General features: G+C 59.8%; 1 protein-coding gene across 3 annotated transcripts in view; it reads left to right on the forward strand.

Moving 5' to 3' along the window:
• ZFYVE28 (zinc finger FYVE-type containing 28) overlaps positions 1–20,161 on the forward strand; it is a 117,003-nt gene that overhangs the window by 54,937 nt on the left and 41,905 nt on the right. For 2 of the 3 annotated variants that reach the window (XM_053217711.1, XM_053217713.1), the window contains exons 2-6: positions 1,095–1,235; positions 11,226–11,363; positions 13,162–13,364; positions 14,906–14,995; positions 16,994–17,083. In XM_053217711.1, the coding sequence (XP_053073686.1) occupies positions 1,095–1,235; positions 11,226–11,363; positions 13,162–13,364; positions 14,906–14,995; positions 16,994–17,083 (662 nt within the window). The remainder of the gene's footprint in view (positions 1–1,094; positions 1,236–11,225; positions 11,364–13,161; positions 13,365–14,905; positions 14,996–16,993; positions 17,084–20,161) is intronic. The other variant, XM_053217712.1, reaches the window with a different exon arrangement.

A 20,161-nucleotide genomic window follows, 5' to 3' on the forward strand; every position in this document is an offset into this window, starting at 1 on the left:
ACAGAACAGATTCTCGTCTCCTCGACTCTCCTGGAAAAGCCCCGGGAAGGCCGCCCTGGCCCAGCCAGGGGCGCATGCCCCCCCGCCCCCAGGCAGGCACCACAGCTGGGCGCCCCCGCCCGCGGGTCTGCTCTGCCTCATTTGGGGTCTCCCCCCGGGCCAGCTCGAGAGCTGACCGAGTCAGGCACTGAAGGGCCCGGACCCCTGAGCCGAAGAAAAACCACCCGGCGGGCTGCACAGGGGAGGGGATGGAACGCCAGAGCCAAGAGGACCCCCAAGATGGGAGAAAAAGGGACACCAAAGATTGGGACAGTAAGTTACCTGCATTTAACAGCATCAGGGGACAAGCAACCATGTGCTAACTCTGTGAGGATGAAGAGTGGGTTGTGCTGACTGTGCTGTGAGTGTGTGTGCGTGTGGTCCCTCGGCACCTTTGAACGCCTGCCTGGTTTGTGGTCTTGCCCTCTCCTTTCTTTCTCTGCACGATCGTGAACACCACCACTTATGAAAGTATCTCCAAGGGCATCATCACTTTTGCTCTGGGTTTCTCCTGATCCTGGAAACTCAGATCCTTCCTGCCTCAGGCCAGAGCGGCTGCAGTGCAGAGGCCCTGAGGCCGGTGTGTGGAAGGAGAAGGTCGCAGGCCAGGGCAGAGGTGGCGGGGGCGGCCCGTCAGGAGAGCAGGGGTGGGGGTGAGGGGCCTCCTGCCACAGACCACTGGCGTTTTCTGGGGGATGGAAGCCGGGCTGAGGGCTGAGAAGATTCTAGAGAACAGATTCATGGATGGCAACCACTTATGGCGCCACGGTCCGTCAGGCTTCATTTGAGGAAATTGTGGGGTGTTGGTCGGACCTGCGTCCTTCACCAGCTGCCATTGTAGTCTCCTTTTAGGAGCAAGTCCCTTGTTAAGAGCCGATTCTACTCTGCCTCTGATCCCTACACCCCACCTTCCCTGAACCCCTGCTGCCGGGAAGGCCTCCCGAGAAGTGGGCTGAGATGTAGAGGGAGTCAGGACAGGTGCCAGGTTCCGTGAGGGGTGTGGGGCCCGGGAACAGTGATGCTCCCGCTCACGCTGGCGCCTCTTTCCCCCGCAGAGGTCGGACCCACAGCTGCTCGCCCAGTTCTACTATGCGGACGAGGAGCTGAACCAGGTGGCCGCCGAGCTGGACAGTCTGGACGGGCGGAAGGACCCGCAACGGTGCACGCTGCTCGTCAGCCAGTTTCGCTCCTGCCAGGTGAGCGGGCGTGGGGCCGAGGGGCCTGTCGTGGGGGAACCCGAGGCCTTGTCACCTGCTGAGCACATCTCAGGCTGGCCTGGCCGACGTGCTGGGCGCCCCCTGGTGCAGCCGCGCACCGGGCCTGGAGGACACTCGACCCCGAGCGGGACAGCGTGGGGGAAGAGAGCCAGGAGAAAAGTGCAGGCTGCCCAGGGCACCCTTGCCGAGCAGAGGTAGGGGGAGGAGGGATGAGCAGGAGCTGGCAGGGTCTTGGCCAGGGAGCAGCTAGCAGGGGAGAGGGGCCAGGCTGTGGGGTGGGGGCGCTCAGACTCTGGCCGTGTTGCACGGTTCAGAGCCGGCCGGGGAAGCGACACCAGAAATGTCCTGCAACTTAGCCAACGACCAGTGTGAACACATGAGACGTGGTTCAGTTTTGTCGAGTGACGGGCAGGGTCTTTCACAAAGTTCCAGAATGTTCTTGGTGCATTCTGCCCACAAGTCTTACTGGATTCCGTCTGCCCTGGGAAGGGGGCTGGGGTGTGCTTCCCAGATCCCAGGGGGGGCAGGACAGGGTGGGGGGTTTCGAGGAAGCCAGCGTCCCACTGTGTCTTTTAAGCATCAGGACAGTTAGGTAAGGGTTTTGGTTCTTACAGGCAGGTCCTGGACGGCCCTGGAATGACCAGGAGCCCCTCTCCTCTCCTAGGGGACTGGAGGGCCCAGGGGGGCCTCTGGACTTGCTGGGCCGTTGATACTCCCCCTCTCCCTCCAAAGAAGGTCCTTCCTTGTGCCCTCAGCACGCGGACCTTGCAGCTAGGAGGTCTCTCTCTCCTGCCCCGCCTGCCTGCGCCCCCCTCCCCCCCGCCCCCGCAGTCAGTTTGTCCCTGACCTGCTCTGGCCCGTCCACTGGCTGCTGTAGTTGCAAGTTACACACATTGACCAGATGGGGTGGCAACTACATCAGGTGCTTTGCGGAGCCTTGACAGGGTGACAGCAGAAAGGACAACTCTCTAGAATTAGGCGTGGGCAAGGCAGCGTTCTTGGAGAAAGAAGTCACAAAAAGCTAAAAGGGTCTCGCACTCCTATGAGCATCTTTAACTCCTCCCTCCTCTAAGACTCCTGTGTCAGGGTCCCAGGACCAGCCCAGACTTAATGCCCCACGAAGAGGACACACAGGACGCGGCACAGTCATGCTCATGACTGGGATTTACCCCGGTGAAATCGAAGCACAATCGACACAGGGTAAAGGGGGGGGAGGGGGCGCAGGGGGGCAGGTCCCGAGGAAGCAGGCGCCAGCTGCCAGCATCCTCTCCCAGGGCGTCAGGTGGGGTGCGTTGTGACAACACGTGTGGGGTCTCGGCCGCCAGGGGAGCGCATTAGAGACACAGAGGAGGGCTCCCGCCGGCGGCCGGTCCCTCGGGCCACTCTCCCTGGCGCGGCCCAAACCGCAGGCCCCCCGGGAGGAAGGTGTCGCCACGGACACGGCATTGGCGTGACCGGGTGAGCCACAGGGGCTGCTCTGGTCAGCGGGGGAGCCGGGGACGCTCCCGCCAGCCGGGTGCCCAGATGCCCGCTCAGGGGCCTCTGGGGGGCCTGCTGCCGAAGCTCCTGCACCCAGACTGGCACAGTGAGAAGTTGTGGGTCCCGGCTGCGTACTCTGCCCCCCTCCCAAGAAGGAGGGTTAGCGGTGCCCCCCAGGGATGCCTTCGTGTACGTGCTCTGATTTTATGAAGGCTCATCGTGGTAACATATTTAACTGGCCGCTTACTGGGGCCCCGTGGGCTGTGTAAGGACTCCTGCCAGAGCGGATTTCAGCGAAGCTCAGGCATTTAGGTTGAAAGTGTCTGTCATTTCTTTTTTTTTTTTTAAAGTTTATTTATTTTTGGGACAGAGAGAGACAGAGCATGAACAGGGGAGGGTCAGAGAGAGAAGGAGACACAGAATCTGAAACAGGCTCCAGGCTCCGAGCTGTCGGCACAGAGCCCGACGCGGGGCTCGAACCCACGGACCGCGAGATCATGACCTGAGCCGAAGTCGGACGCTTCACCGACTGAGCCACCCAGGCGCCCCGAAAGTGTCTGTCATTTCTAACATCTGTCTTAAATTAGGACATTGTCTTTTCTGATTTGACTGCTGTTTCCCATTCCATTCGACTGTCATGATGGTGGTTTGTTCGTTTGTCCGTTCATTCATTCACTCGCTCATTCATTCAGCAGCAGTCACTGGAAGAGGGTCTGCCTCTGGTTGGAGGGGTGGACGGTGTCACAGAAGGGAGGCAGGCTGAGAGGGGGCAGGCGTTTGCCGGGTCATGGCAATCAGGGAGGGCTGCTTGTACAGGACCCATGTGCACAGGGTGATGTGCCTGCCTTTGCAACGCAGACTCTGGGGAACTGCAGTTAACATGGGACTACAGCCCACTCTGCGGGGCCACTTGGTGGCCTTGATTTGAGAGCGCTGTCATACTATGCAGGTCACTGGAGGCCAGGTTCCGGGGCCCCAGGCCCCTGGCATTCCCAGCCCCCATGAGTCAGCCCCGGGAAGGATGTGGCCACCACAGCCAAGCACCTGGAGGCCGTGACTTTCTCCACTTTGAGGCTGGTGGCTCGGCACTGGCCATGGGAGCTCTCCTCGTCCCCCTGCCGTCTGACCCTGACTTTGGTGACGGGTCCCTGAGTCTTCCCGTCTGGGGCATCTCGGGGCCCCTAGGCCCCCTGAACCCCAGCACAGCCCTCTGCTGAGCGTGGCATCTGTGCGGGGCATGCATGGTGGCATCAGCCTGGCCTGGCTTAGTTCTCCAGGGGCCCCTGGAGGCGTCCACGTGTGGGTCTCTGACTGGGCACCGTTCAGTTCTGTTTGAGTCAGTGCTCTGGCTCCAGTGTGGGGGTACATTCAGCCTTCCTCAGGGTGGGGAGGGCCCCCACAGAGGCCCTCTGGGTGATGGCCTCGCCATTTAACGCCTGCTGGGAAGTCTGACTTCTCTCACCAGTGAGTCCTGGGGGCTTCATGCACCCCGATTCCAGCCAGAGCCGGGGCCAGTGCTCCACGACCATCTGCTTGCTCAGCTGACCGTTGAAAGGTGCTTGGCATCCGGCTGGTCGGCCCTTGGGAGTGCAGGTGGGAGCCTGGCGGGCTGCGGTGGTCCATGAGACCCACAGCACATGCTGCCTGCTCACCGGCAGGTGAAGGGCAGCTGGTGCTTGTCTGCGACCTCTTCTCTCCTGTGCTGCTTGCTCAGCCGGCTCTGGTGGGGGCGGGGGCTTGCTGGGGCCTAGAACACAGGGAAGTCCCATCAATATTCATCTGCAGTGTGCGGACTTCTCTTAAATGAAGCTGTGTTGCAGGCCCTACCCCTGGGGTGTGTAGTATCTTGAACCTTTCTGCCCCATAATGGCGTCTGTTACATAAAGTCTCCAGGCAGATGCTAGGTGCAGAGTAGATGCTCAAAAACCAGGAGCCTCGGGGCACCTGCAGGGGGCTCAGTCGGGGTGCCTGGGGGCTCAGCTGGTTGAGAGTCCGACTTGGGCTCAGGTCATGATCTCACGGTTTGTGAGTTCAGGCCCCACGTCAGGCTCTGTGCTGACCCCTCGGAGCCTGGAGCCTGCTTCTGATTCTGAGTCTCCCTCTCTCTCTGCCCCTCCCCTGCTTATATTGTTTCCCTCTCAAAAATCAATAAATGTTAAAAATATTCTTAAAAATACTTAAAAAAAACCCAATAGCCTCCTTTCGTCTTCTTACAAGAGTGATACTGTAAGGGGCACCTGGGTGGCTCAGTCGGTTGGGCGTCCGACTTCAGCTCAGGTCACGATCTCGCGGTCCGTGAGTTCGAGCCCCGCGTCGGGCTCTGGGCTGATGGCTCAGAGCCTGGAGCCTGTTTCCGATTCTGTGTCTCCCTCTCTCTCTGCCCCTCCCCCGTTCATGCTCTGTCTCTCTCTGTCCCCAAAATAAATAAACGTTAAAAAAAAAAAAAAAAAGAGTGATACTGTGAGAAGCACATGGGCTGTGTTGGTGAGTCCCGCTCTCCATGGGCTGCCCGTGGGGGGCCGTGGGGGTGAGTCAGCAGGGGGCTGAGAGCCGGTGCGGTGGAGAAGGCCCAGGACCCCATTGGTGGCTCCGCCTTGCTGGCTCTGACTGTAGAAGGAGGGCGAGTCATTGGTTTTCATCGAAATGACCTTCTAGCTCATGAAAATTATGGACCGGGGCACATGTGAGTGTGCAGTTTGTGTGTGTTCTCTTGCTTCAGAAACCATAAAGGATTAAAAACCATAGCTCCGAAGGATGAAGTAAATCCCGGATTGTTGCAATGGCCGAGTTGCCCACCCCCCCATTCATATGTTCAAGTCCTAACCCCCAATCTTTAAAGACACAATTAAGGGAACATGAAATCGTCATGGGTGGGTCTGACCAGTGTCCTTGTAAGAAGAGAAGAGGGACGACCGTGTCAGGACACGGGGAGAGGACAGCTGTCTGCACGCCCAGGAGTGAGGCCTCAGAAGCCCACCTGCCCGCGCGTGGATCTCAGACTCCCAGCCTCCAGGACCGAGAGGAGCAAATGTCTGTTGTCTGGGCCGCCGGCTGCAGGGCTGTGTTATGGTGGCCCCAGGACACTAGTACAGTTGGGTTTGGATCCATGGTGCAAACGGGCTTGAAGTTGCTCTGGGCTGGATTCTGCCATCGACCTGTTTTCCCTAAGTCACACCGTAACGTTTGGGCGTCAAGGGAGTATAATTTTAGATGCTTCGGTGAAGAAAATTAAATGGCAAAATGTGCTAACAGACCTAGTACCCAAGTGTAGCTGGTTAATGGGTCATGGTGGGAGCGCGTGAGCCTTGCTGTAGCTCTGTGGTGTGATGGTTTGAGGTCTCCCCCGTGTGCGTGACCTGGCGAGGGGCACCCCCGAACCTCCCCGTGCCGGAAGGTGCTGGTGCCCACCGTGGCAGAGGTGGGTTCTCGGGGAGAGGGGGGTCCCTGGAGTGCCCTCACTGCAGACCCCAGCCTCCTGCCCACTGTGCGCTGCACCTGGGTGCACGCGTGGCCAGATGTCTGGACTTACTGTCACAGGAGCTGTGCCTGGGGAGGACCGGGGCCGGGGGAGTCCCAGCAAGGCTGACCAGCTCCGCGGCAAGGCTGGGGAGCTCCTCACAGCACCCTCCCTTTGAGTGACTGCATTGTTTCCGTACCGACCATTGGGCATTCCTTATATACTCTGGACAGCAGCCTGCATCACGTTATGACGTACAATTATTTTCTCCCCGTCTTGGCTTGTTCTCTCATTCTCTGCCCAGTTTTGTGAAGGACATAAGTTTTAGATTTTGAGAAAGGTCAGTTACCCACTTTCCCCCTTGTAGGTCATGCCTTTGACGTGCTCTCTAAGAAGTCTTGGCCTGACCCAGGGTCATCAGATTGCCCCCCGTGTTTTCCTCTAGAAGTTCTGTGGTTTCAGAACTGTGATCCATATTGACATAACGTCAGGACACAGTGTGAGGACTGCACCGACGTTTTTTATTTATTTTTGCAAATGAATTTTCAGTTGTGCCTGCACATCGTGCTGAAGAGACTGTCCTTTCTCCACTCAACAGACCCCACTTTCTGTACTAAATGACACCTTTATTGACAATCAGTATCCAGATACGTGTGGGCCTAGTTCTGGGCTGTCTGTTCTGTTCCCATGATCTGCCCGACTTCGGGCCAATTCCACACTGTCCTCATTAGGGCGGCAGATTTACCCTTGGTGTGAAATCACATCGTGTCAGATCTCCAACTTTGTTCTTCTGTTTCGAAGTCGTTGGGGCTGCTCTCAGTCCTTCGCATTTCTGTGTGAAATAGAGCAGCTGCGTATAAAAGTCTACGAAACTGCCCGCTGAGGGGCCGAACGGGACCACGCTGGATCTGCACATCAGTGTTGGGGAAAGCGTGCGGTTTCGCCACCGAGCACGGTGCTGGCCATCGCTGCCTCCCATGGGCACCGCTGGCAGGCAGGACAGGGATCCTGGGATTCCTGGCTCTTCAGTGCCTGGGAGACAGCGTTCTGGTGCCTTCTCACTTGCCCTGTTCCCAGTGAGGAATCCAGAGTCACCCGAGGCTTTGTTCTGTGTGTGTAGTATCTTTTCCTCTTACTACGTGTGAAGTTTTCTCTTTTCACTGGTTTCTATCAGTTTTATCATGCTGTGATTTGGTGCAGCTTTCTTCATGTTCCCTGTGGTTTGGGTTCATTGAACTTCTTGGACCTTGAGTTTATTGTTGGTCATTAAATTGGACAAAAGTTGGTCGTAATTCCTTCAAAGATTTTTTCTGTCCCCTTCCTTCTTTCAGGTCTTGAGCGATAAGCCCCTTTGACATCTTTTCTTTTTATACTTATTTATTTTTTGAGAGAGAGAGAGAGAGAGAGAGCAAGCAAGGGAGGGGCAGAGAGAGGGAGAGAGAGGATCCAAAGCAGACTTCGTGCTGAGAGGGCAGAGCCCTATATGGGGCTCGAAACCACCAGCTGTGAGATCAGGACCTGAGCCGAAGTCGGACGCTTAACCACCTGAGCCCCGCAGGCGCCCTCTTTGACATGTTGAAGTCTGACACTCAGTGATGAGTTGTTATGTGTTTTGTTATGTGTTCTCAGACTCACTGGAGAGTTGCTTTGTCTTCAAATTTGTTGTTCTTTTCTAATGAAATGTCTCATCTGGGCTTAACCTCATCCAGTGGATTTGTTTTCCTCTCAGATAGTGTCGTTTTCCTCCTAGATCGGTGTGGGCCCTTTTTCTTTGTGGTCTCAGCGAACTTTTGGGACATGTGGGAGTCTGTTGTAAGGCTCAGCTCCTCCTCCACCATGCCCCCAGTGGCCACTGCACCACCTGCATCAGGTCGGCCTGAGTTTTCTTTTTAAAAAAATTTTTTTTCAACGTTTTTTATTTATTTTTGGGACAGAGAGAGACAGAGCATGAACGGGGGAGGGGCAGAGAGAGAGGGAGACATAGAGTCGGAAGCAGGCTCCAGGCTCCGAGCCGTCAGCCCAGAGCCCGACGCGGGGCTCGAACTCACGGACCGCGAGATCGTGACCTGGCTGAAGTCGGCCGCTTAACCGACTGTGCCACCCAGGCGCCCCTGAGTTTTCTTTTTATCATGTGTCATCTTTTCTTAACCCTTTGCAGGCCTGGTGATTTTTTATTAAACGTCTGACATTACGAATCTCGCCTTTCTGGGAGCTGAATAATTTTGTATTCCTAGCAGTCTTTTTGAGCTTTGTTTTGTAATGCGGTTTGGTTACTCAGAAACCGTCTGATCCTTTTGGATCCTATTTTTTAAAGATGTTGGCGGAGTGGGGGGGGGGGTTGCACCTGGGTGGCTCAGTCAGTTGAGCGTCTGGCTTTGGCTCAGGTCATGATCTTGCGGTTTGTGAGTTCGAGCCCCGCATTGGGCTCTGTGCTGACAGCTCAGAGCCTGGAGCCTGTTTCGGGTTCTGTGTCTCCCTCTCTCTCTGCTCCTTCCCTGCTCATGCTCTGTCTCTCTCTCTCTCAAAAATAAATAAACATTAAAAAAAAAAGTTAGGGGGGTCAGAGCTGAGTTTAATCTGGTGCCAACCACCCTCATCACCACAGCTGCGACACTTCTGGGTGCTCTGCCTTCTGCCCCATGAACAGAACTGAGCTCTGGCCACCGCTGCCTCCACTGCATGCGTTGCCTCCTTGCTGGTCTCGCGGGCATGTGTCCTCGCAGGGCCCTCCCGGATCCGCATGGTTTTCCCTGGGCAGCTCTCTGTCCTCTGGCTCAGGGCCTCTTCTTCTACTGTCCCAGTCCTCTGGACTCTCAGCTCTGCTCTTCACTGGGGAGTCTGCTGGGTCCCGCCTGGGGGCCCTCCCTCTGGGCTGGGCCCTAAACGGTTGCTCTGGGCCGCGAGCCAGGCAATCAGGGCTGTCCTGCCCATCTCTCTTCTGCCTGGTGGCTAGTGTCTTGGGAACCATAGTCTTGCTTTTCCCGTTACTGTTGTTGTTGCTTGAGGGAAGCAAATTCGGTTCCTGTCACTTGCACATTGGCCGGAATTGGAGGCCCTGCAACTGCTTGCTGAGACACACTCTGTGTTCAGCACGGTTCTGGGCACTGGGGGCCCAGCTGAGACTAGAAGGAGACCCTGCCCTCACCCTCGGGCAGCTGATGTCCTGGTGGGCCAGGCAGGGTGGGGAGTGGGTCCAAGCAGCTCACAGGAGGTCAGAGCCCTGGCTCCCCCTAATAGCAGACAAACACCTAGTGCTAACTATTGTGACTGCCCCTATTTGTTCGTTAGCTTGTTGAATCACCAGAAAGGGGCTTTCCTACCCAGAAAGCCTTTAAAAAGGAACTCCCAGCAGTACCACTTGACGTTGGTTGAATTTTATTTTTAGTTTTTGTGTTGTGAGGCAGAATTTCCTTCAGGGTTTAATGCATTGACTTTTGCATTAGAAAGGTCATGCTTCCCACCTGTAGTGATCTTCCATATCTGCTTCCTTTTTTTTAATTGTTTATTTATTTTTGAGAGAGAGAGACAGTGCTGGGACAGCCCGTGTGCTGGGACCGTACATAGCTGTCCATCACAGGTGGGGCTTGTGGAGACGGGCAGGCGAGCAACCGTGGCAGCGGCACAATACAAGACTGAAAAGGAACCGTGCCCAACGTGCGGTCTTTTCCTCCAGCGACACTTTCCCTGCTTCTGTGTTTTCCACTGTTTCCAATTTTCCTGTGGTAAATGTGCCTTAATTTTATCCTTAACAAATTAAAGAAAAAAACTAAACTTTCAATGTTCCTATAATTCTAGACAGTGAATGGTAGATGTGTAAAGAACAGGATGATTTTAAGAAAAGAATGAATGTGATTTAAGAAGCAATAAAATGAGCATGTTTCCCTTATATGTACAAAGAGTTCAAAACAGTTTCTTACCCTTTGTGTTTTGAACATGAGGAAATTAAGTAAAATAATTCTCAGGAGTCTTTAGAACAAAAATTACCATGTATTAAGACTTGCTGTGGGCCAAATGGAGCCAAGAGTCTTACAGCCTCCAGCTCACACAGCCCTCCTGAAGGGCTGGTCTCCTTTTTCAGGCCTCCTGGACAATCAGAGAAGTTAAGCGGCCAGTCCCAGGTTGCACAGCCATCAGGGGCGGAGTCAGGGTCTCCACCTCCTGGAAGGAAGGGGGCACTTCTTCCTCGCTGGCTGACTGACATGTTGCCGTGATTGATCTGCTGGTTCGAGAAGAGTCTGAGGGGATGCTCGGCCTGCTCTGTCTACAAAACTGAGGTTCAGAGAGGACAGTGGCTTTGCCCCCAGCCCTGGTTGCTGAGTCTGCCAGATGCCCCGGGCCCTGTGGTCACTGGTGCGGGGGGAGGCCCTCACACAGTACAGGCCTTGGAGTCCTCTGTGGCGGGTTTGAGAAGCCTGGTTTTACATACTGTCCCTCGGTGGCCTTACTCCCAGACAGCAGAGCTTGTCTGTATTGCGAACAGACCCAGGATGACGCAGGCTTGTGGCGGTTCAAAGTGAACTTTTTGTGTACCTGTCCACCTAGCAGTGCCATTTCTCCGGCTCTGTCGTAGGAAATTCATGTACAGGTGTTGCGAGAGAGGTGTTCAGGGACAGTCCTCGTGGCCTCGGCTGCAGGGAGTGGGCGTGGGTCAGCAGGGGAAGACAAAGGCATACGGCCAGTGGCTGGTACAAAGGGCGAGGAAAAATCTACGTGGTGACGCGTGAGGCTCCCCCAGGCCCACGGTGAGCAGAGGAGATCACAGAGGAATAGGCACAGCACTGCCCGTGCTCTGACTACATGAGTGTGAGGAAGGGGCGTGGGCAAGGGGGAGCGGGACTTCACTCTGGGTGCTTCCGGACCATGCGAACTTTTTGTAGCAATTGCAGAGCAAGCAGGGATCCATTGCCATATCACCCTCATGATCTCAAAGAACAGGAAAACGCACTGTATGTGTTTTTCATATTTTTCAAGCAGTACCTGACGGCCACCAGCTGGGGCTGTGTCTTAGTGCCCTTTCTCTGTTTCTGATTCAGGACAACGTGCTAAACATCATTAACCAGATCATGGATGTGTGCATCCCCCAGGACCGAGCCCCACGGGATTTCTGCGTCAAGTTCCCCGAGGAGATCCGGCATGACAGCCTGGCGGGCCAGCTGTGGTTTGGGGCCGAGGTAGCGGGCAGCCAGCTGGGTCCAGGGTCACGGTGTGGGGCGTTGGGCCGCACCTGTGTGCACCTGCGGGGGCAGGGACCTGGTGTCTCCCTCCCCCTTCAAGAGCCCTACCCGCCATGGGTTACGGACGGACGGCGCGTTCTGATTAGGCTGCACGCCCCTTTGGAGGTGTGGGAAAGCCATGAACCTGCTCCCTCCAGATCTACATAAGCCAATATGGACACGAAGCTTCATGTGCAATTTCTGTGAGGTTCTCAGGCCCCCAGATGTGAAGGGTCTCCAGGTGGTTCTTACCAGCAACAATCCTAAATTAGGAGCGGTGTTTCCCTCGCCCTCTGACAGGAGGGGTCATTCTTGCCCCAGGGGCTGGGAGCTGCGTTCGGGTGCCTCAGTGGAGCCACCACCCTCTCCACCCCTCAGACCTTGACCTTCATCTCCCAGCGAGGAGACTGCAGCCTGAGAGGAGGGTGCCTGACCTATGGTGGCCGGACCAGCCTCGCCCCAGCCAGCTGTTTCCCATACCCGCACCTTGCGACCCCTCCCTTGGCCGTGCTGGGGTTCTCAGCCTGTCTCTGCCTTCCTCCCAGTGAATCTCGGGAATGCCCTGTCTTCCTCGGGCACGGCCTGGCCTTGTGTGTCCCCCACCTGACGCCTCTCACCCCGTTCGCCCGAGCCGCCTGATGGGAGGGTGTCCTCACCAAGGCCCCAGTTGGTGTGGGTGGCCCCAGGCAGGCTAGCCCTGTCTCTGGTCTCAGTTCTCACCGCTGTCGAGTGGGTCCCAGGGGCAGGGAGCTGTGGAGCCATGACATGATGTAGGTCCTGGGCCCCGTGGCACTGGGCGCCGTCTCTGCCATGTGGTCCCGGTGCCAGCCAGCTCCACGCTCCCCTCCAGGGTGGGTGGGAAATCAGCGACACCACACTCCGCCCCCCGGGAAAGTGCTTGTAGTCCCAGCTCCCCTCTGGGTCACTGCTGACAGGATAAGACGGTGATGGGTGCTGGCCCAAGGTGGGCAGGGGTGTCCCACAGCACCACAGCCCCACGCGGGGATTGCGCGGCCGCCCTTGGCCAGGACCCGGGTCTGACGAGTACCCCAGGCCACTGGACGAGTGGAAGAAGCTGGGGAGGTGCACGCAGCCCACACAGGCCTGTGACCTGCCTCCCACAGCCCAGGACAGGTGTGGGCAGATTTGTGGGCACGGAGGGACCCTCCTTATCGCCCAAAAGCCGGGCGTGCCGCACTGATGAGTCTTGTCTCAGAGGAAGGTCTGTGAGCATTTGTGGAAGCGGGGCGTCTTTACTGCCTAGAAAGGGCAGTGGGGTCAGGGACTCCCGGGCACCCACCCCCAGTCTGTGGGCTGGGCGTGGAGGGGGCAGGAGTCACCTGAGCGGGGCCCCTGCATGGAGCCCCCAGACCCAAGAGCCTCGGTGGGTCGGCCTTCCCTTTCTGCCCACATCCGGGTCTGTGTGGGGGACCCTATCAGCCACAGGGGGAGTATGTGCTGTCGCGGCCGTGGCTACTCTGGGTTAGGAGAGACCGCTGGCCCCAGAGCGAGGAGACAGTAGGAGGCGAGGGTGCTCCTGGGAGCGGGGCCCAGGGGAGGGGGGGTCACAGCCGGGCCCAGCCACCGCTCTTGTGCCTTCCTGTCCCGCATCACGGTCCCCGCGGCTCTGGCACCACAGCCGTCCGTGGCGGCTCTTGAGCTCGGGCTCCGCAGAGCCGGGCGGGGGGAGGAAGGACCCCGGGCCATCGGGCTCCGGGAGGCTCTGAGTGACCCGCCCCGCGTGCTCTGCCCACAGTGCCTGGCCGCCGGCTCCATCATCATGAACCGCGAGCTGGAGAGCATGGCCATGCGCCCGCTGGCCAAGGAGCTGACGCGCAGCCTGGAGGACGTGCGGGGCGCCCTCCGCGATCAGGCGCTGCGGGACCTCAGCACCTACACGGAGAAGATGAGGGAGGCGCTGAGGCACTTCGACGTCCTGTTTGCTGAGTTCGAGCTGAGGTGACCCTGAGGGGGAGGCCCCAGCCCTGCAGCGCGTCCCGGGTCCCGGTATTCAAGCTGCGCACGCCCACTGATGGCGGTTCAGGGCCATCAGTCCACGTAGTTAACCCCGGAGGCCCAACACGGGGCCGCTGGGGGGTCAGGCTGGGTGACCTTCCCGGGGGTCTGGCCCACCCCCTCTGCCTCTCCCTGATGCACCCCAGCGCTAAAGACCCGGGAGCTTCCTGCAAGTAGCCGTCACCCAGAGTGGACGTGCCGCCCGCCAGAGGCTCTGCTGCTCCCCTCTGCCTCCTGCCTCGCCTCCGCCTCTGACCCACCCCCACCTCCGACCTCCTGCCTCACTTCCCACCTCTGACCTCTACCCTCTGCTTCCCACCTCGCTTCCTGACTCCGACCTCCCCCCTCTGGCCACCTGCCTCACTTCCTGCCTCTGACCTCTCACCTCTGACCTCCTGCCTCACCTCCCCTGGTGACTGGGCTCACCGTATGGGGCTTGTTGGTGGCCAGCTGCCCCCTGATCCCACCTGTTCACCCTCTCATCCCACAAACACCCGAGCATCACTTCCGTGCTCTCAGATCTGGGGCACGGCAGAGCAAGGGAGAGGTGGCCGTGGCTTCTGGGCCACGGGGACGCTCCAGCTGCCTGGGATGAGGGCGAGGGCACCTCCCCAGGTTAGGGGGGTCTGTGAGGATCACAGGGTGCCCTCTCCCCCATCCCCCAGCACCACCACCTGCCGTGAGCTCCACCTGTCCCTTCCTGCCCGCTGTCCAGCCAGTGCCCCCCCCCCCCACTCCCCACGGGCTGCTGTCACCTGCTCCTTCCTCGGAGGACACAGGTGGGGCCTGGGGGCCTCCTCGCAGGGCTTTGGAGAAGTACAGGACCGGGAGTCAGGCACGCCACCAGCTCCCACAGGCGCCGACACGCTCGCAGTAGGCGAGAAACAGTGGGACCCCAAATCCACACCACGGTGATCCCAGTTAGTAAAAGCCGTCCATCGTGTGACCCGATGACCTCGGGAAGGAAACCAGCCTGGATGTTAAAGGCGGTTCTCTCTAGGAGTTGGGAGCGCGGACGGTTGTTTTCTGTGTCCTCTTCCAGATAAGCTTTTGTAACGAGGAAAAGTTAGAGCTACTGACTCAGAAGGAAAGAAACACGTTGTCACCCCGGGGGACATTTGGACAAAGTGTCACTTGCCCGTGAGGCCCCCATGCTCACACCGCCCAGTCCTGGCCGCCCCCACCCCCACCCCCACCCCCACCCCGTGGTTCACCCACCCACACGCGCGTTCATTCTTGCACTGATTCTCACGCGCTCACCAGGGTGGGTGCCCGGGCAGGGGCGTCGCAGAAGTGGGCGGTCGGGGCCCAGACCGGGCAGGGCCGGGGGGCCAGGAGGCACTGGACCAGGCTGACCCTGCTTTAAAATAGACACGGCCCTGCTGGGAGGCGTGCACGTAGGAAGCTGACGTGGCTTTCATTTGAGAGGCGGCGGGGGGACGCGTGGCCGGTGGGCAGCCCTCACTCGCCGGCTGTGTTTGCAGCTACGTCTCTGCCATGGTGCCCGTGAAGTCGCCCAGGGAGTACTACGTGCAGCAGGAGGTCATTGTGCTGTTCTGCGAGACCGTGGAGAGGTGAGGGCCGCCCCCCGCCCCCCGGCCGCCACAGGGCCCCTCTCCTCCCTGGAAAGAGGAAAGAGGCCGGCTGGCTGGGAGCCCAGGCAAGGCAGGGTCGGGGCGCCTGCAGCCGGGGGGGGGGGGGGGGGGGGGAAGCTCCAGCCCCCTTCTGCCACCAAGTCACCTTCCCCCAGCAAGCAGCCGGCAGACCCAGAGCCTCCTTCCTCAGCTCCTCCGTCACTTTCCTCCGCTCTCCTCTGCGCCCAGAGCACACATTCTTCAGGGAAGTTCTCCCCCCCCCCCCCCCCCCCCCCCCGTGGAGGAGCAGAGCTGTGGCAGGCAGCACAGAGAGCTGGGGTCCTCACCTCCTCCCCACCTCACCTTCTCACTCCCCCCTCCTCACCTCCTTGCTCCCTCCTGCCTCACCTACTCGCTCCCCACCCCCCGCCTCACCTCCTCACTCCCCCCACCCCACCTCACCTCCTCGCTCCCCCCACCCCACCTCACCTTCTCACTCCCCCCCACCTCACCTCCTTGCTCCCTCCTGCCTCACCTCCTCACTCCCCCCTGCCTCACCTTCTTATTCTTCTCTGCCTCACCTCCTCACTCCCTCCACCCTGCCTCACCTCCTCACCTCCCCCCTGCCTCACCTCACTCCCCACTGTCTCACCTCCTCACTCCCTCCCCCCATCTCACCTTCTCACTCTCCCCTGCCTCACCTCCTCACTCCCTCCCCCCTCACCTCACCACTCCCCCTACCCCGCCTTACCTCACTCCCTCCCCCCCTCACCTCATCACTCCCCCTACCCTGCCTCACCTCATTCCCCCCTGCCTCACCTCCTCACCTCCCCCCCACCTCACCTCCTCACCTCCCCCCCACCTCACCTTCTCACCTCCCCATCTTCCTCACCTCCATACCCACCTCACCTCTTTGCCTTCCTCATCTCCTCATTTCCATGCCTCTAAACCTCCTCACCTCCATACCTTCCTCATCTCCTCACCCTCCACACCTGCTTATCTTCCCATCTTCCTCACCTCCTCCAGCCTCACCTCCACACCTCCATGCCTTTCTCACCTTCCTCCCTTCCTCACCTCCAACCTCCAAACCTCCTCACCCTCCTCACTCCCCACCTCCCTCCCTCACCTCCCTACCCTCCTCACCTCCTCACCTCTTCACCTTCCTCTCCTGCTCAGTCTTCATCTCACCTCCTCATGGCCTCACCCCCTCCCTCCTCTTCCCTTCTCATTTCCTCATCTCCACAGGCCAGGATGGAGCTCCCGAACAAGGCTCTGTGGAGCGAATCATCAACAGTCTTGTCGTGCTTTGGGCAGTAATTGAAGTCAGACTTTGAGACTAAAGTTTAGTCTAGAATGTTTCTCCTGTTTAGCTAGTGCTGTGTGGTATTAGGTAAGTTTTGAAATTGCCTGATGTCACATCATAATTAAAGACGTGTTATTCGCTGTTGATGTATGTGAAAGACACTTCAAGCTGCTGGAAAACATGACGGCGTGAAGTTCCTTTTACTCGGGGCCTCCCTCCGTGGTGCCAGCAGGCGCCAGCTCACTGAGCATAGAGCGAGAGCCGCTGCGTTGGCCTGGGGAGTGCAGATAAATCCGGGAGGGCAGTTTCCTCGGGGAAGCAGCGTCAGGTCATCTGGGGCAGTGTTTTCGTTCCCTGTTTATTCTTGCCGCTCGGGCCATTTGGTTGGCTGGACGCCCTCGCTGCCCGTGGGCCCCCCTCAGCAAGCGCCCCTTCCCCTCCCAGCACCCTCCGTCCCGGAGGCGCGTCAGGCAGCAGAAAAGTGGGGAGACGGAAGCACCAGGCCTGCTCGGGCCTTCCGGAGTGCAGCGGTTTCCAGCACTGGCCCCGTGTGCGTGTGAGGGCCCACGGCGTCCAGTGTCACCTTCCTGGCTGTCTGCTGAGCGCAGACGCAGGTGAGGGTGGCCTGGGCCGCGGTGGGTGTGGGCGGGCAGGCCTCACCCTTCTTGCTTTCTTGCTCTCTGCCCCTCGGCCAGGGCCCTGGACTTCGGGTACCTGACCCAGGACATGATTGACGACTATGAACCGGCCCTCATGTTCACCATCCCCAGGTTGGCCATCGTGTGGTGAGTGCTCCCCGGGCCCGGGGCAGCCACCGTGCAGAAGCCGGGGAGGACTGTGGAGGACTGGGCCCCTTCTGGCACTTACACCCCCAACGCTGGCCGTCAGCCGCCTGCGCAGCACCACGCAGGCCTGCTGGCGCCCCTCACCAGTGTTCTGAGGGTGAGGGTGAGGGTGAGGGTGAGGGTGAGATAGTGCGAGATGGCTGGACACCCAACACCCGGCTGGACAGGTGACGTGGACAGTCGCTGGACTCACAGCCCAGGGGAGGAGCACCCCGCACACCGCATGGAGCCACGTGGGGTGCGCACAGAAGCAGAGCGCCCAGCTCGGGGCGTGGGGGCAGGCTGCGTGTAAGGAGAGGGTGGGACGCCCCTGGCTCCCGTGGGCGGGTGTGACGGGGTTACCTGAGCCATTCAAGGCTGGCGTGGAGGTGAAATGAAAGCTGTCAGGTGAAGAGGAGGTGGGAGCAGCTGGTCTGGCCACGGGGCGGGGGGCGTGCCTGGGCGGGAGCCTTTTCTGCTGGGTGGAGGGTGCGGGGGGAGATGAGTGGCGAGAGCAGGGGAGCTCAGGCCTTTGGGGTCTGGTGGGCTCAGAGACGCCAGGCAGCACACGGTTAGGCCCTAAGTATGCCAAGGCAGGAAGTGCCCGATCACTTGCTGGGTGCCCAGAGCTTCCCGGAGCCGAGGTCAGAGCCCAGGTGTTGTGGGCTTGGTCCACTGCTGCTCAGCCACACCCTGACTCCCGCACAGGGACTGCCCTTCTCTCCTGCCAGGTGAGGGGGCAGGGGGAGGGCGGTCACAGAAGGAGGAGGAGGGCAGTGGGCCACGGGGGTCTCTGTGGGCCTGGAAGTTGGGGAGGGGCCCGGTGGGCGGCTGGTGTGCAGGCGTGCAGCTGGGCAGAGAGGACGGGAGTCCTCGGGGCAGATGCCGATTGTGGATGTGATCGTCAGCGAAAACCGCCCGGGGGGAGTGTGGGGTGACGCGGAGGCCAGGACTGGTCCAGGCACAGAATGCCCTCCTTGGGAAATGGGGGTGCGGTGGCAGGAACAGTGGGGGGCAGTGGCGGTGCCACAGGATGGGGCCAGCTTCTGGGCCAGAGGGGCTTCCCTTGCCCACAGGGGGCGGGACTCGTGTGGGAGCTGCGGGCAGACCCCGCCCTGGGCTGGCCCAGAAGCACCTGCTGCTGCCCTGAGACCCCGGAGATGAGCAGAGGCTTGGCTGAGAAAGGGCTGGGAGACAGGCCAGGGCGAGCGGCTGTCACTTCCCAGGACCCCAGGGAACCCTGAGCAGCGCCCTCTGGACACCTCACTTTCCCGGGTGGGGCAAGGGGGCAGCCGCCTGGCCTCAGTCTCCCTGGCCTGGCTGTGTCCTCAGAGCCGGCTTCCCTGGGGGTCTCAGTTTGCCAGAACCCCTTGGGCCTGGTGCCTCCTTCTGTTGTCCTTGTCTCCAAGAGACAGTGTCCTAATCAGGGAAAACAGGAGTGGGTCCCATCACACCAGAGGGGCAACACGTCACAGTCGCCTCAATTGCTGGGCTCTGGGACTCTCCCTCCGCCCGAAGCTGGAGGAGGCAGAGGACAGACGTCCCCAGTGGGCCAACTCACGTGGTCTGGCCTGACATGTCCTGGAGCGTCCCCTCGGACGGGGCCATGTGATTTTGTTACATCGTTTGCTTTCTAGGCAATGGTTCTCTGTGGCCAAACGTGTAGAAGAAAACGCTGCTTCGAGCCGGGGCCTTAATGTTTATGGGGCGGGGGGCGCTAGGGTCTGCAGCCCTTCCCGTGAGAGCCCGCTTTGCCCTTCCTCTGCGGTTCACACGCCGCTTTGCGGGAAGCGCCCAGCCCCTGGCCTGGCCCTGGTTCTTTCCTAAATTCCTTGGCGAGTGCCTGGAAGCTCAGGATCAGGTGCCCCCGCCACGGAGCCCCCTCGTGGGGTCTGTGGCCGCCCGATGGGGTTCCCAGGCTGCCTTTCCTTCGGAGCTGCCTCACAGCGCACAAAGGCCGGCGCAGGTGCGCACTGACCGGCCTGCTCTGACGAGCTGCCCCGCGGTGAGGAGCCCCGCACAGCACCCCGGGGGCCGGGCAGCACCCTGCATCTCGGGTCAGGACGGACTTGCCTGTTCTAAGCCTCATGGGAGCACCAGACTCTCTTAGGCGGTTTTAAAATAAACCCCGGTTTAGGATAAGGTGCGGCATCAGACAGCCTCAGCGCATGGCTGCCGGGTTCTTACCCTGAAGCCTGCCGAGTGGGTCTGTTCAGCCCTTTACCAGCCTACCTGCCAGCATTGGCCCAGGCCCGGTGACCACAGGACCATGGTCTCAGGCCTTTCTATTGTCACTGAGCGGCCACCTGAGGCCACCTCTCCCTGACTGGCATCACTGCACCCTGTTTGCAGACCACGGCTGCCCCGCACACATCTGAGCTTCTGTTCCTTCTCTGTCCCTCGTCCTGGAGGGAGAGTGAGGGCCCCGTGGGCTGGGCCCTTGCCCTGTCGTCCCCCTGGCAGCCCCGTGTGGAGTTCCCTCGGAAGTCCCCAGAAATGAGGGGGCTCCAAGTCACAGCGAAGGGAGGCAGCTTTGTAGTTGGATTGAAGGGAGAGCAGGTGCAGGCCAGGCCGGCCAGAGTGGGAGCAGGTGCAGGGGCCCCGGGCGCAGAGCATGGGGAGCAGAGGGGCTCGGCTTGGCTTGGCCAGGAGGCTGGCCTCACTACAGCTACCCCCGTCCACCTCAGAACCTCGCCAGCCCTTGAGCAGAGGCCGGGGGTTACAGCCTCAGAGCCAGGCTGCCTGGCCGCGGCCGAAATCCTCCTTCCTTCCTGGAGGAAGCTGTTCCCAGAGCTGCCCCCTTCAGGGTCACCTCCCCAGGTGCCTGAGGCTGCCTCTCCTTCCTCACTGTCCTTGGTGGCTGCTCTGGGCCGGACAGGCAGCATCACAGCTGCACGGGGTGGGGCCTGGGCCTTGCTCTGTCTGTATTTGCCCAGCGAGCACGTGTGGAGCACCTGCTGTGTACCTGACCCTGTGCTTGTCCCCAGGGACACTATTATGCCCGTGGGGAGTGCACGGGTAGGTGAAACGAGCAGTTGC

This window comes from Acinonyx jubatus, chromosome B1 (genome assembly GCF_027475565.1).
Source record: "Acinonyx jubatus isolate Ajub_Pintada_27869175 chromosome B1, VMU_Ajub_asm_v1.0, whole genome shotgun sequence".
Taxonomy (NCBI): domain Eukaryota; kingdom Metazoa; phylum Chordata; class Mammalia; order Carnivora; family Felidae; genus Acinonyx; species Acinonyx jubatus.